Genomic DNA, 15733 nt, shown 5'->3' on the forward strand with positions numbered 1-15733 from the left:
GTGCTCTTCACAGTGGCGTCTCTGAGGTTTTCATCTGGTGGTAGAAAAGCCGCCTGTCAATAAGAGAGCAGATAGTATTCTCCGTAGCCCAGATGGTTGGTTGGGATGAGAACACTCCAAGCTCCCTGTGTGTTCTTCCCACCCCCACTTTCTTGCCTCTGCACACCCTTCGCTGCCCCACAACCTCTCTCTCTCTCTCTCTCTCTCTGTCATTCCTTTCCCTGGGGACACCTGAGCAGCCAGAGGACTCTCCCTAGATGATCGGGGATCTTCTACGGGTCTAATATCTTTTGATAGAGTTGGTAAGAAAATGGAGCCATGGATCAGCCAAAGTCCCCGCAGAGAGAATCCGGACTGAAGACGGACCCCCGTACTCCTTTCCCGTCACAGCTCCCCTTCCCTTCCCCCAGTCAGAATCCTTGTTTGGGGGCTCCCAAGCCTCTGGGCTCAGCCCCACCCCTCTCCCAGCATCCTAAAGTTCGGGGGCTGCATTCAAGTGAGAGATTTCCAAGTCGAGGTGTGTTGGAGGGACTTCTGAGGGCAGCTTGTTCTGGAAGAACGGGGGGAAAAGTGGCAGCCACCGCCGCTGTCTCTGAGGACATCAGCGGAGCTTCCTGGGAGACCCTCTGCCCTTTCCCCTCCCACCAGCCCAGGCGAGCAGGGACCAAGCTTGCTTATTGTCACCTGACGCTGGGCAGCCTCTGATCCCATTGGTGGAGCCAGATTCGGTCTGGCTCTCCCGTTCTTTCTCGTCTTCTCTGCCTCTCACTCTCCTCCACGCTGCTGTGATTTCGCTCTTGCCTCCCCTTGCGCTCGGCTGGGAAGATCGCCTCTCTGGGGGCAGTAGCCGTGCGCTGCAGAGCCAGGCAGGAGCTGCCTGCGGGGCATGGAAGAAGCCTCTTTGGCAGCCTCGAGAGGAGCGGGAGGAGCGAGCGAGCGCCGCTGCCTGTGACCCCGGCGTCGCCGCTGCCCCTCTCCCTGGGGAGAGCACGTCCGCACAGAGGGCTCTCCCTTCCCTCCCTTCCAGGTCTTCCTCTGCAGAGCCCCGTGGAGCCAGGTGAGTGCCTTTCCTCCCCAGAGCATCCCGCTGTCAATTCTGAGAGGGACTGAGGGGGCAAGGGGCTAGGAGCTGGGGGCACCAGGGGCCAGCCACTGCCCACGGTGCCCACCTGGATTGCCAGGGCCAACGACCTTGTCCCCTGTCCCCCAGGGCCTTGGCAAAGGGATTAACAGCTGGGTCCCGTCCCCAGGGGCACCACAGTTAGTCACCCCGTGACCATTCTGCTGCAGTCAGCGATGCCAACAGGGAGAGTGGGGTGGGGGAAGATTCCCCCCCGGCTTGTGGGTGGCTTTTCTGGAGGGGCATGGGCAAGGGGTATCGGTGTGTACAGCACGTATGCATGCTTGCGAGGTCCCTGGAGGTTTGCTTGCGTAGATAGTTCTGTATGCACACACTTAGGCTCTTGTGTGGGTTTCCACTGCTGGGTGGCATGTTTAGGGACATATGTTTCTTGTACACGTGAGCTACGTGTGTGGGGGGATCACTTATCCGAGTAGCCTCTGGGTTGTGTGGGTGGGGGCAGCGTGAGGCAGTATATTTATGGGGTGGACATACCACTTGTCATGGGTGTGGGAGGACATGTTGAGGGAGGGAGTGCATGTAACCAAAGGGTTTCTACGTGGGGAGGGGCAGCTCCAGAGCAGAAAGGGGTACGTAGGTGGAGAGCGTGGGCAGAAGCCACTGTCCGTGCGCAGACCCACGTAGGTGTGCAGACCTGTCGGCATGTGGAGGATCAGGGCTGGTAGAGTGTGGCTAGGGACAAACCACATTTTCAAAGTCTGGGTCTTCTAGCCTGGAGAAGATTGGAGAGAGAATACCAGAATCTGGGCAGGGGTTGACGTGCATGTGAGTGTACATGCGTGTGCAAGCCGGCATACGGGTCGCATGCCTTCTGTGCAGGTAGCACACGTGCATGTTGGCGCCTGTGGCTTTCTTTTTTTTTTCCCAAATATGGCTTGCGAGAAGGTGTGCGTATATGTGTGTGTGTGAGCCTCTGGACTTCAACACGTGTGGGTCTGTGTGGAGGTGACAGCTTGTAGAGGGAAAACTGTGGGACGTTCTTAGAATGCGGAAGGGGGTGGAGGCACCTGAGTGCGTAGGTGAGTGCGTGGGACCGACAAGGTCCGAGGAGGGGTGTGCAGCCCTTGTGTGGCAGGTGGGGGTGGGCACACTTGGTGCATGTGTGCGTGTGTGCGTCTGCGTGTGCACTCATGTTCCTGCCTGTGTGTGGGTGTGTAAATGCTTGTCTTGGCAGTGCGGGTGTTCCTCAGGTGCTGTCTCAACCTGTCCCTCACACCCTGACCTTCCCCAGTCATGGGCTTGGAGAACTGGGGCTCACACCCACCCTCGGTCCACCCTGGCATTGCTGTTCTCCCAAGTGTCACTCACGGCCACTCTCCCAAGCTAGCACGGGGGAGTAATCTTAGCTCTTCTAGAACTGTAGAAAGGAAAGGATGAGCCAGGTCCTGGGGAGCCCCCCCCAACATGGCTGGCCCTGTCTCTGGGGGAGAGTCTGAGGAGAGGAGTATTGAGGCAGGAATAGGTGCCCACCTGTGGGGTAGGCATAGATTGAATCTGCTGTGGGTGGGAGGTGGTCCCTCAGGCCCTCTGTGGGGGGAGTGTGTCTGTGTTGGTGTGTTGTGTTGGTGCATGTGTGTGTGTGTGCATGTGGGTGCATGCGTGTATCTCCCTGGGGAGCTCCTCACTGGGAGCCCAGAGGATGGCAACGCCCCCAGTCTCCACATCTGTCCCCATGAATTATAAACTGGTTTATTATCATACAGCTGTTTCCCAATCCTATTCTGCTTTTTTCGGGGATGGACCTGGTAGCACCCCCACGCTTGTTTACCACAGGATTCCCTGCACACAAGCCACTGACATTTGGCTAAATTTCACGGCAGGCAGGCTCATAATTTAGGGTAGGAAGCCAAAAGGAAACATGGGCTCAGGGAGCACCCTGGAACGGGTGAAGGCCATCACCCATATCCTTCCCCCTGTGCCTGCCACTCGGGCAGCCCACGGATGAATTTAGAGATACCAGGCTCCACAACAGATTAACTGACAGGCAAGTGTGGGTTGGATCTTCTGGAAGCTATAAATAGAAGTACCTGCTTTCGAAGGCACAAGGTACCCTCACCCTTCGCGCCTGGGCAAAGAGAGGAGAAGAAGCAGAAAGGGGAGGAAAGGAAACAACATTCCAGAAAGCTGAGGTGTGCTGGGACAGGGCTTGGGAATGAACCGGGAAACCACGAGCTCCACTGGGCACTAAGCAAATGCCCGGGAGCTAGTCCAACCCACGTTGGTGTTCTTGTCCCAGAGACAGTCCCGCCCCGCTCCCTCCCCCTCTCTCTTCCCACCCTGTCCCAGAGCCAGGCCACAATCAAGGCCAGAGTTGGCTCTTCCTGGCTAAAGCCCAGGTGAGTGCCAGGGTGTGGTCCTTTCATACACGGACTAGCAGCCCAGGTGGAAGCGAAGGGATGAGAAAAGAGGAAGGTGAGAGAAAATGTAGCTACTGGAAAGGGAAGGATAGAAGGAAGAAAGATAAATAACAGTGAAACCATGTGTAGCTACGCATATACACATGGCACGCGTGTCGCACACGTATCACACACACACTCACGTGTGCGCATACAGCCTTTGCTTAATGATACAGAGTTTGGGCTCTGGGGGCGCCGGGGTGGCTCAGTCGTTAAGCATCTGCCTTCGGCTCAGGTCAGGATCCCAGGGTCCTGGGATCGAGCCCCGCATCGGGCTCCCTGCTTGGTGGGAAGCCTGCTTCTCCCTCTCCCAGTCCCCTTGCTTGTGTTCCCTCTCTCGCTGTCTCTCTCTCTGTCAAATAAATAAAAAAGATCTGGAAAAAAAAAAGAATTTGGGCTCTGGAGTCAGATGTGAGTTCAAATCACTTTATAGCTGCATGACCTCTAGCATCTCGGTATCGCCCCAACCTCAGTGAACTCATCTGTAAAATGGGGATAATAAAAGTACCTACCTATGGCGAGGCTTGCATGAGATGATGCTTGGGCGATTATCGCCGCATATCGGCCTGTCGTAGATGTCAAAGGCAAAACGAATTATTCAAACGAGTCAAGCAACAGAGGATCAGCTGAAAGGAAAGAGTGATAGTTGCAAAGTTAGGGGTGGAAGAAGAGCTGTGGCCCATGCTGCCCCCTCCCCCCACTGGCGTATCCACGTGCATCTCCGTGGCGCTTGGACTCCCAGCTTGGTCTTGGTGACCCTCCCTGAGTCAGCCCTAGGGAGAAGGGAGGCCTGAGCCTGAGCGACCTGGCAGCCTTGGCCTCTTGGCTTCCAGGGCCCTCTGCCCGCCTCAACCCTCACACGGGTCTCCTCAGTGGGCGCTTCCTATCTCTCCTACCCCGCCTCATACAGTTCTCTCCACCCCCACCCCTTCCTCTTTTCACGCCTGCTGGCTGAGGGCCCCCCTCCTCGGCTCCATCTGCTGTGAATCTGTCCTGCCCGGCGTTTGCAGCATTCCCACTGCCTCTGCCACCTGTCAGGTGCCGTCTGCTCTGCAGACCCCTCTGAGGAGAGCCAAGAGCCCCCCTAGGGGGGATACCCCATCCCACCCTTGGTCCTACCCCTCCATCTTCCCATGCACTCTTCCCATCTGATTTGATGAGGCAGGTGCAATCAGTGGATTTCCAAGGTTCCAATTTGCAAGGGATGCTGGGAGCAAGACATTCCAGAAAACTCTGGTGGGGAGGAAGGGGCTACTGCTTCCTGTCCCCTCAGTCCCCACAGGAGCCAAGCCAGAGGGGAGCATGGAGCTGCTGTCCACGCCCCACAGCATCGAGGTCAACAACATCACCTGTGACTCCTTCCGCATCTCCTGGGCCATGGAGAACAGTGACCTGGAGAGGGTCACCCATTACTTCATTGACCTTAACAAGAAGGAGAACAAGAACTCCAACAAGTTCAAGCACCGGGTGAGTGGAGGGTGCGCAGAGGGCCTCTTGCTCATACCCCTCCTTGAAGGAGGCAGGGTAATGGAGCGCTTGCTGGTGGGTGATGGTTGGGAGTCCGACAGGCCTGGTTCAAACCCAGGCTCTTCTCCCAGTGTAATCTTAGGAAAGTTATTTAGCCTCACTGAGCCCAAGTTCCTTCACTGGTAAAAAGGGAATAATAATGCCAGCCCCCGCAGGCTTGTGAGAGGCTTCAGTGAGGTAATGTTTGCGTGGTGTCTGGCTTGGGGCCCAGCCCCCGGGAACGCCATTATCGGCATCACGACTGGGGCTTCAGACGGGGCGGGAAAACCTGAGGGGGGCCACAGACATCACACCGGGGGTTGGCGTCTCAGGGTATGACAAAGCCCCCGACTCAGGAAGCAGCTTTGTTGTTGGCTGCGTGGGCAACATGGGCCATGGGAGGGCTGGGGCCCTTTGCTTGGTCCTCATTGACCCCTCCTGGGCCGCCGTGATCCTCTCTGCCCCTGGCCCTCCGGCCTACTGGTGGCTGGGTTTAGGAAAGCAGCATGGGAGAGTCCTCTGCTGGCTGGGGTGTCCTTTCCCTGGGTTAAAGCCGGGGTGGGGGTGGGTGGGAAGAAGGCTCCCATCTCCTCAAGCTGGCAGAGAGGAAGGGGGAAGAGTGAGGTGGGAAGGAGCTGGTTCCCACGACGACTGCATCATGTGGGTTACTCACCCTCTCTCTCTTTGGAACTGGCTCTCCCGATCTGGGTGTCTTTTGGCAGGCCAGTTGCCACGGTGACGTGAATGTTCAACACCACCCCCTTAACCCTCCCCCCCCAAAGAATAAGGCATATTTTCCCTTCCTCCCTGGCTCTCAGCATTTGCCGTTGCCGTGGAGACGGCACTGCAGTGTGCAGAGCTCTCGAAGTCTCCCTCAAAAACGGAGGTCTCGCCGCCCTCAACTTTCGGCCTCCACCCCCGTGGCCTTTCTCCTTAGTTCCCAAGAGAACGGGCATCAGGGGGCATTACTGAGGGGTGGAGGCTGGGGGGTATCTGTATGGCCTTCCCAATGGCCACTGCTTGCTTCCGCAGGAAAATGGTGGCCAGGGCGCTGAGCCATTGAATCTCTGAGATTTTGGCCCTCCTCGGGCAGCCTAGGGGCCGTCTGGGGAGCGTGAGTTCTGGCGGAATGCCAAGATTGGGCACGACCCCCAGTTTGACTCTCGGCTCTTCTGCATCCCATTTCTCAGGATGTCCCCACCAAGCTTGTGGCCAAGGCCGTGCCACTGCCCATGACAGTAAGAGGCCACTGGTTCCTGAGCCCCCGCACGGAGTACAGCGTGGCCGTGCAGACGGCCGTGAAGCAGAGTGACGGGGAGTACCTGGTGTCCGGCTGGAGCGAGACGGTCGAGTTCTGCACCGGGGGTGAGGCCGTGCCGTCTCGCTGCTTTGACACATCGGTCTTAGTTAGGGTCGGGAGGGGGCTGCGTCTTAACCCAGCAGACGCTATGAGCACCTGCTGAACGCGGGCACCATGCTTCGGCCATCAGGGAGGCAGCCCAACGAGACCCCCTGCCAAGCCCGCAGTCTGACATGGGGGGGTGGTGCAGACGTCATCACTGCTAGTTGGGCTGCCAATACCGCTTCCGAACAGGGATGCACTTCCTTTTCAGGCTCGGGGCAAGCATGCTGTTTTGAATCGTGGTAAAATACCCGTAACACAAAGTTTCCCGTTTTAACCAGTTAAGCGTATGGGTCAGTAGTATTAAGTACGTTCACAGTGGTTGTGCAACCAATCTCCAGAACTTTGTCATCTTCCCAAACTGAAACTCTACACCCACTACACGACAGCTCTCCTCCTCACTTCAGCCCCTGGCAACCACCATTTCACTTGTGTCTCTGTAACTTTGACTCCTCTCGGTAGCTCCTGCGAGGGGGATCACGCAGCATTTGTCCTTCTGTGACTGGAGCATTAGTTCCGTTATTTCACTCGGCATCATGTCCTCAAGGTTCATCCATGTTGAGCATGTGTCAGAATGTCCTTCCTTTTTAAGGCTCAATAATATCCCGTCGTATGTATAGACCACACTTTGTTTATCCATCATAGGTCGAAGGACAGTCAGTAAGTAATAATAATAATAATCCCATTTGCTCATCCTGAGCCCCCACTTAGCCTGGGAACCTGACCCCTACTTAGGGGTCCTGCAAACCCTCTTAGCAGAATTAAGTTGGCAAATTCCAGTATGAACAAGCACCAGGCTTATGTGTACCTGGTAATGGATGACCCAGGATCTGCCCCACAAATAGTCCACTCTTTAGGTGTCCAGAGGGGGAACTGCTCCAGATCTCTCTCTGTCACAAGGAAGGGGCAGGGAACATTCCTAGCCCCGGGCCTCTGAGGCTGCTGGCTCCATCCTCTGCCAAGGCCCATGCCCTAAGTCTCCTTGAGTTGCCATTCTTTTTCGAGCGGTGCTTTTTCTTAGCTCGGCTGCAAAACCCCACTCTGGAGGTGCTCCCACTCCTTGCGGGGAAAGCCTCTTGGTTTACCCCAGAACTCCACATGTAGTGGGAGTTTAATTCAAACTGGGGAGCTGGGGATGGCTGCAGTCCAGTCCCCACTACTCTTGCCAAACCCAGCACCCTGGCCAGGGCTGCATCAGCAAGGAGGAAAGGGCACCTTTTTCTAATTTGTACAAAGGCCCTGTCTTGGCTGGCAGCAGCCCTGCCTGAGCCTCAGGGCCCCAGACGCTGGTCCTGGCCCTGGGAGGTGTCTGGTCTTACCATCCTGTCTCCAGCCTTCCCTGCTTCTCCCAGGGTGCCGAAGCAGTCACTGCCTCCGACCCTGCTCTGGCCACCCACTCACGTCAGTGCTCAGCAGGCCCCTCATGAGCCCCTCCCTATAATGACAACTGGCTTCCGTGCGGGTGGTATGGATGGCCTCCTACCTGCTGGATTTGGGGAGCTCCCCCTAGGGGACCTCAAATTCTCCCCTCTCAATCCTTCTTTTGCTTGCTGGTCTTCTTCACATGAGGATGGCCAGGGATCACAGCTCCTGGGGCCCCCAGCATGACTGTCTAACTGGGCAGCCCCTGCCCCTTTCTGACTCAGAGAGCTGAGCCTCTGGCAATGAGAGTGCAGGGGTGATGAGGACAAACAGCATCCAGCTGTCCATGTTCCCAGCTGGGCCACCTGGCTTGCTCCTATGTGGTCCAAGGTGCTGTGACTGTTTGGTATCCCCTGTTGCTCTGAGGACGGAGGTGGGCTGACATACTCCGTGTGCAGTGGGTGAGTGTGGGGGCATGAGGCTGTGATACCCAGCCTGGCCCTTACCAGCCGGGACTCTTGCAGATTATGCCAAGGAGCACCTGGCCCAGCTGCAGGAGAAGGCTGAGCAGATCGCAGGCCGCATGCTCCGCTTCTCCGTCTTCTACCGCAACCACCACAAGGAGTACTTCCAGCATGCCAGGTACGGCATGGCCCCCAGCAGGGCCCTGGGTCTCGCCTTCCGCCCCTGGCTCTGCTTTGCCTGGACAGCCCTGGCTGTCTGACGTCACGCCCACCTTGTCTTTGCCAGACCCTCCTACGGAGTCCCTATGGCCTCTTATCACAGGCTGGCTCTGGGGGGATGGCTGGCTGCTGGGGATTGGGCTCCAGGGAAGGAGAGAGCTCTCAGGATGGGGATGCCTGGGGGAACTATGCAAACTGGCCTGGGTGAACAAGATCTTGGGTTTGCTCCTCCTTTGGGACAGTTCCTTTCACTGGCTTCTAATGCCAAGGGTCAGCTGTCTCTCCAGTTCAGGCCCTGGGTCCCGGGGGGGGGTGGTGGTGGTGAGGGGAGCACAGGGTGAGAGGATTCTGTGCATGAAGGGTCCTAGTTTTCAAACTGTGTGCTGCGGAGGCTGGAGGCTCCAGGGAGGTGTCACAGGGCATTTTAGGGGGGTATTGAGGGGTTGTTGAGGAAATTAGGGTGAGGCTTGGTGGGCCCCACATCTATCGATCAACTGGAGCAGCTTCAATTTCACTGCTTATCGACTGCCTATGTATAATATCTTTTGGGGAAGAAAGAGAGGGGCTCTGTAGTCCAAAAATATTTGATTCAATTGATGATCTGGTCCAACCCTTTCAGCCTACAGATGGGGAGCCTGAGGCGCAGAGAGCCAGTAAGTCACTAGTCACCTGGGACATCCAGGACCTGGCAAGGGTGAAGCCGGGTCTGGGGCTGCCCACCCTCCCCAGGCCTGCTGACACCGCCCCAAGTCCATGTCCTTCTAAGGCTGGGCTAGGGCAACCTGTTAGTCTTACTGTCTTTGTCATTGCATTCAGCTGGGGGTGGGGTGCTCCCACCCTACCCCAGCATGGCAGGGAGCTAATGGGGTCTTTGGTTTTTGTACTAAAGAAGAGAGGCAGCAAGGTGAGTGGTGAGCACACTGGCCCAGTTCCAGCTCCTTTCTCAGCAAGCATGCAAGAGAGAGAAAGCACCCATATGTGCCAGGATGTAAAGATGAATAAAGGGCAGAGTCCCCCCTCTTGAAAACCTCAGAGTCTATCAGCGGGACAGTACAGACAGATGGAATGTAAGAAGTACGTGTGATTGTTGGGTAAAATTCAGTACCTGCACGTAGTAGGCAAAGTTTTGTTGAATACAAGTGCCTGATGTTCCTGGAAGATTTTGGAGAGGAGGGGACACCTGTGCTGGGCCAGGTGAAGAGAGGTCCAGGGAAAGCAGTCCAGGCAGAGGGAAGAGCACTGCAAAGGCACAGAGGCAGGAAAGTTGGGGTTCATGTGTGGCTGGAGAATGTTACTTGTGGGTGTGGGGGTGGTGGGAGGTGGGGTCAGAAAGACCAGACCTTGATGGCCTTGCTTTTCATGAAAGCTCCATCAAAGGGTTTTAAGGTGGGGAGTGGTAGGTTCAGACCTCTCCTCTGTGAAGGAGTGGCTTGCATCAGCCCATCTCCAGGGCTCTCCCTGCTCTCACATTCTGGAATGTTCTATTTGCGACTGATGGAGGCGGCAGCTGGTGGGAGAGCTGGGAGCTGGGCTGGCTTCCTTCTCAACCACACACAGCAGCCAAGCGTCAGCCCAGCTAACCAGCGGCATTTTCTCTTCCCTTTGGCATTTTTCCCTGGGGTGGGTAGGACCCACTGCGGGAACATGCTGCAGCCCTACCTGAAGGACAACAGCGGCAGCCATGGCTCCCCAACCAGCGGCATGCTCCACGGGGTCTTCTTCAGCTGCAACACAGAGTTCAACACAGGCCAGCCTCCTCAGGACTCCCCCTATGGCCGCTGGCGCTTCCAGATCCCTGCCCAGCGCCTTTTCAACCCCAGCACCAACCTCTACTTTGCGGACTTCTACTGTATGTACACAGCTTACCACTATGCCATCCTGGTGCTGGCCCCCAAGGGCTCCCTGGGGGACCGCTTCTGCCGTGACCGCCTGCCCCTCCTGGACATTGCCTGCAACAAGTTCCTGACCTGCAGCGTGGAGGATGGGGAGCTGATCTTCCGCCATGCCCAGGACCTCATCCTGGAGATCATCTATACTGAGCCCGTTGACCTGTCCCTGGGCACCCTGGGGGAGATCAGCGGGCACCAGCTCATGAGCCTGTCCACTGCTGACGCCAAGAAAGACCCCAGCTGCAAGACCTGCAACATCAGTGTGGGCCGCTAGGGACTCCTGGGGAGCTGGGGGGCTAGGGAGAGATGACAGGCAGGGTGGCGATGGGTGGCATAGGTTCAGGGAGCTGGCTTTCTCTCCCCTGCCCCCCCCCAGCTCCCTCCACGCCACAGCCTCCCCCTTTCCCACCCCGTGGCATTAGAGGCAACAGAGGGTGTCCCCTTGGTAGGCGTGGCCTATTCACCCCTGGTGGACTTGGTAACGCTTCTTAGCCTCCGTAGGTTGGTGGAAGGAGGGTAGATTTCTGGAGATTTCCCCATTCCTGGTTTCCCTGTCCTGCTGTTTCTTGCTTCATCCCGGCCTCCACCTCATGGAAACTTACAGCCTGGGGGCTGTCGCTGAGCAGCCACCCCGGGCCAGAGCCCACGTGTTGCTTGCCCGCCCCCAGAGGCGCTGCAGAGAGCTGCGGGTGCTCCTCTCCAGCCCCGCCCACCCCACTCAGGGCCAACCACAGGATACCCCTCCCCTCTGGGCCGGCCCGGGGGGCTTCCGACTCCAGGCCTGGCCCTTTCCCTTTATACATAGTCTCCTGCACCGCTCTGACCCCCCAGCACCCTCTTCCTGCATGGGGAGAGCTGTCCCTCCCCTTCTCCACCTGCCCTCTAGAAAGGGGCCCTCTTTTTCCTCCTGGCTTTGGGGGCTCCGGGCTGTTGGGACTTTAACTTTCTCCTCTGGAGATGATGTGTACCCCAGCGTACCTTCTCCCTTGCTCAGAGCACTGAGGTCTGCGGTGGCAGCCACTGGGGTCGAGGAGGGGGACAGAGACCCCTGAGACCCAGAGGTAACCCTTCTCAGCCGTAAGGGGGCCGCCTCCTGCCCCGAGGGGACCCGGTGTGGAACTAGAATTGAGGGCTTTCCCAAGAGCCCCGGCACCCTGCCTGACTGTGCGCTTTGCTCGCTCTCTCTGCCACGGGGCCGTGACTGCACCGTGCCTGCGTGTGATCTGGACTGTGGCTTCCCTGCCACCGCACCTCACGCCCCGCCCACCGGCACCGTCTGCTCCCCACCGCCAGCCCGTTGGCAGAGAGCCCCTTCCCTGGGGAGTTCTTGGAGATGGCTTCCTGGGCCTCCCAGCGTTTTTGCCTATTTCCTACTTTGGTATGGGTCATGAGGGTGGTGAGGGTGGACCCCCGGGATAAACGAACCAGGTCGGGGGGCAGGTGGAGGTGTGCATGGAGGCAGCTAGCTGTTCAGGGGATGGTGGAGGTGATGGCAGGCAGAGGACAGCAGCCCCCACAGTGACAGCCAGATCCCCGTGATGAAGTACCGAAGGGGCCAGAAGGCCAACAAGGCCATATCTCAGTAAGGGCGCAGGTGGGACAGCTGGTCGCCTCTTGTGTAGCCACAGGGAGTGGTGTGGTCAGCTGTCTCGGTGGCACGGAGCAGGTCTGGGGGCCCTGGGAGAAGCATGGAGGAGAGGACATGGGCCCCCAGGCCTTTTCCCCCTCTGCTGACTGCGTTGCTCTGGGGGGTGGCCCACTGCTCTCCCCTGGCCCTGTGTCTGCCCTGAGCTGGGGGCACACCCGCCTTGTTGTGCTTGCGACGTGCATCAATAAACCACCATGGCCTGAGAGCCCCGAATCTCTTTGAGCTCTGGGAGGGGTGGGGTAGGCAAGTTGTACAATCACAGAGGAACTCAACTGGGGATGTCCCCCAGGACAAGACATCTGGAACTGTCTCCAAGGGTGTTCCAGATCTTGCTGTGGGAGGCAAGGCTCAGAAAGCAGAGCCGTATCTCTAGCTTAGAAGGGACTTTGGAGGTCTTTTGGTGCTACCCTGCACTTTGCGGAAGGGGAAACTGAGGCCTTATGAGAGGGGAACCTGTGGCAATCTGAAGACCTTAGCAAGGTCCCCTGTTTGGAGCCCTTCCCAATGCAGCAGCCTGCCACTGCGTCAGACCCAGATGCTGCTGAATTTCCCTCGCCCAGAGCCCAACTCTCCCCTCCCCAGCAGGGCTCCTCATTTGCAGATCTGAGTCACCTCTGCGTCTATTATTATGGAATTATTAAAATGATCTTCTGCTGGAGTAGAAAAGCTCCAGAAAAATTAGAGTCACCTCACTGACACTGCCTGGCTCAGGACCAAATGAACATGTGTCATCCAGAGCTTGGGGCACAGCCTCCTTGGGCTAGGGGAATGCTGAAGGGCAAACGACCCCTTCCTGAGGGCCTACTATGGGCCAGGCATTTGGCCAAGTGCTTTCACACACATCAGCTTATGTAGTCTTCACAATGGCCCTCCGCCGTAGTATTCCCATTTAACAGATGAAGAAATTGAGGCACAAAAAAGTTAAATAAAAGCCTTGCCCATGTCTTACAGCTGGTAGGCAACAGTACCTGGATTGGATTCAGAAGCTGGAATCTTCCCATTCTACTGTCCTGTCTCCCCTAGTGTCTGCCAGGAGCCGCCTGAGCATTAAGGCTATGGGCAGGCTGGTCTCAGCACTTGGCCCTCTCAAGGGTCTCCCCTCTACATCTCTTCTGGCTGATCAAGGCTGCACCTTGATCCTGAATAACACCAGGGGGGGCTGTGGAGTCACAAATGCCAAGGAGCCTTCTTTTAAAGGAGTAGTGGGCAGCACTGGGTGTCCAGAATTCCACAGACAGGGAATGACCTCCAGGGCCCATCCTTCCCTCCTCTGGTCAGGAGACCCCCACCCCACCCCAGAGGGGTTTCCAGAATCCCTCAGAGGTGCAGGCTTCAGTCTTCCTTTTGTGAACCCTCTGGGTTTCTTAGGGAAAGATTGGCTCCCAGTGTCCTCTTTAGTGGGGGATGAAGGCAGCGAACTGAGGGGGGGGTGGGGGTGGGGCCGCACGTAGTTTTCCCCAGAGAGCCTGCTTCTCGTTGCTCTCTCCAGATGGCCGCTCTGCTCTGCTCTCCGGTTGCTGGAGGCGCTTGTCAGAGCTGGGTCAGGGCACTGGCTGGAATCTGCCCTGAGGTCCCTTCTGGCCCCTGTCCCTCTAATCTGACCTGGTGGAGGGAGAGAGGTCTACGTGCGAGTGCGCGTGCATGGGCACGCGCGCACACACACACACACACCACCTCCCTAGACTGGATTTAGAAGACACACATGGCTGCCACAGAGAGCCACAAAGTGAGGGACAACCCTGGACTGTAGCTGCCACCATCCAGCCGAGGGGCCCCAAGTTAGCCCTGCTCCAATGCAGGCAGGGAGGGAAAATGAGGCAGTGGCCACCACGGGGTGCCTCCGGTTACAAGCAGGGTGCTCTGCCGTGCGGGCACAAACACACAGACCCACCCAACGCATACACATGGCTACGTGCCCTCGTGCCCCCAGCTGTCAGTCTCTGTCTCTCCGCTCTGCCCATTCCTTCCCTACTGGGCCAGCATCTTTCTTTTCATCTTGGATGGATGACAGTCTCCCCAAGGTAGTGGGCAGGGAGGAGCCAGCTCTGAGGACCCTCACAGTTTCGTATGGTTTCGGTATGTGTCTCTTCTCCATGTTAGGAAAAAAGGTGGCTGGGGTCCCAAGGAAAGGGATGAGGAGGGACCATTCCCCCAAATGGAGGGAGGCCTTCAGGAAGCTGAGCTGAGGTGATTGGCCATAAAACAGCTTGGCCACAGCATCTGGAGGAGATTGGAACCAGATGTTCTGAGATGGGGGAGGGGAGGGTGTGGGACTGGGAGGAGGCTGGAGCAGGAGAAGCAGGCTGGTCAGTAGGAGGCTGAGTTGGGGGCCCTCGTGGCTCTCTGGAGAAAACATCTGGCTGCCCTCTCCCCACTCCCCAAGTCAGCACTACTATTTTTGCAAACTGGAGCAGCAAATCTTTTCACAGATTCTAGAATCAGCCCTGTGTGTAGGGACAGTCAAGCACAGGGTGTGACTTGGGAGGTGCCCAGAAAGGCTACCAGCTAGCCAGAAATGTCTCCTGCTGCCCCACAAGCCCCGCCTTGCTGTGGGCTAAGCATGGCCTTCTCTGGCAGGAATCCTTCTGCCCTCAGTTCCTAATGCTCAACTGGAAACTAGTGTCCCCAGAAGTTTCCTTTTTGCATAGAAAGAGAGTAGTCCAGGAACTGGAAAACTGTCTGGTAGAGGGAAGGAAAAGAAGGCCCATTTATGGAGAGCCTCCTATTTGCAGGCACTGTATCAGGATCTCCTCAAAGGGCATCTCGTTGCTTCCTTGCAACCCTGAATGTGTTGTCATTCCCCCGTCTAGATGAAGAAACTGAGGCTCAGAGATGTTAAATGACTCACCCAGGGGCACACAGCCACCAAATGGTAGAGCTTGTGTTCGAAACTGACTATGTTTACATGCAAGCTTTTGAACTTTTCGTGACACAGAAGCAGATAGGGGGAGGGGGAGGGGAAGGAAAAAGGGGGAAAGAGAAGGAGGAAAGTGGTGGTGCGCGGCATGTGACTTTCCTCCTACTATAGTGGAGCCACACTTGGCCCTAGAAGGTCCCCCACCCCCCTGCTGGTGAGGAACCCTGCCCTCTGGCTGCTTGGAGACTAGACCCTGGGTTTTCTTGTCCACCTCAGCTGTGGCAGGAAGGGTTGCCGAGGACAGGGGAGAGGCTTGGGGAGCAGAGGCCCAGGGAGGAGGCAGCTGGCCAGCACCACTGGACAATGGATGGCAGAGCCACGTCCCCTGACTGCCAGGCTAACGCTGTTGTCCCCGCCTCTGCGGGCTACAAAGGTGCTCCCAGAGGCAGGAGTCTGAAGCTCCAGGCTGTGCGCTAATCTCGAGCTGGGAGCACAGTCAGGGGCAGGTCCATCCCGGCTTTTCTGTTCCTGGCCATGCCCTCAGGACCAAGGGGGCCCTCAAGGACTTGCAGACAGTTGTAGGAGCAAGGGGACCTTCCTCTGACATGGAGTCAGCTGAGCTGCTGGGCAGCGCGGCCCGGAGCTGGTCTAGTCTAGAACCCTGAAGCAGCCAGAAGGTGAGGGTGGGTGGGGTTCTGAGAGCACATGCATTGATTAAGTTCTGGAATATGTATTAGTGGCCTGCGCCCAGCTCCTGAGCAGCCTCCACCACCCAGAGGCAGCCTCTGAAGATGGGCCCAGAGCGGACAGGGAAGGCCCACCAGCACGGTCCCTGCGTCATTAGAGGGG

The 15733-nt window shown here is 57.4% G+C and overlaps 1 protein-coding gene across 2 annotated transcripts; it reads left to right on the forward strand.

Moving 5' to 3' along the window:
• The first annotated feature begins 276 nt into the window (after nucleotides 1-276).
• Nucleotides 277-12232, forward strand: PHYHIP (phytanoyl-CoA 2-hydroxylase interacting protein). Of its 2 annotated transcripts, none has more exons than XM_036075169.2 (5): nucleotides 277-1057; nucleotides 4811-5004; nucleotides 6234-6408; nucleotides 8332-8449; nucleotides 10119-12232. In XM_036075169.2, exons 2-5 carry the CDS (start codon nucleotides 4840-4842, stop codon nucleotides 10651-10653), a joined length of 993 nt encoding a protein of 330 aa, XP_035931062.1. In that variant the 5' UTR covers nucleotides 277-1057; nucleotides 4811-4839; the 3' UTR covers nucleotides 10654-12232. The 2 variants fall into 2 exon arrangements, with proteins under 2 accessions (XP_035931062.1, XP_035931063.1); XM_036075170.2 differs by lacking the exon at nucleotides 277-1057 and adding an exon at nucleotides 1761-1906.
• The last annotated feature ends 3501 nt before the right edge of the window (nucleotides 12233-15733 follow it).

The sequence above is a fragment of the Halichoerus grypus genome, chromosome 3, assembly GCF_964656455.1.
Source record: "Halichoerus grypus chromosome 3, mHalGry1.hap1.1, whole genome shotgun sequence".
NCBI classification, from domain to species: Eukaryota; Metazoa; Chordata; class Mammalia; order Carnivora; family Phocidae; genus Halichoerus; species Halichoerus grypus.

Coding starts and splice junctions, on each gene's coding strand:
- PHYHIP (XM_036075169.2), top strand. CDS start 4,840: ATGGAGCTGCTGTCCACGCCCCACAGCATCGAGGTCAACAACATCACC. Junction 5,005..6,233: donor CCAACAAGTTCAAGCACCGG/GTGAGTGGAGGG, acceptor CCCATTTCTCAG/GATGTCCCCACCAAGCTTGT. Junction 8,450..10,118: donor GAGTACTTCCAGCATGCCAG/GTACGGCATGGC, acceptor TGGGGTGGGTAG/GACCCACTGCGGGAACATGC.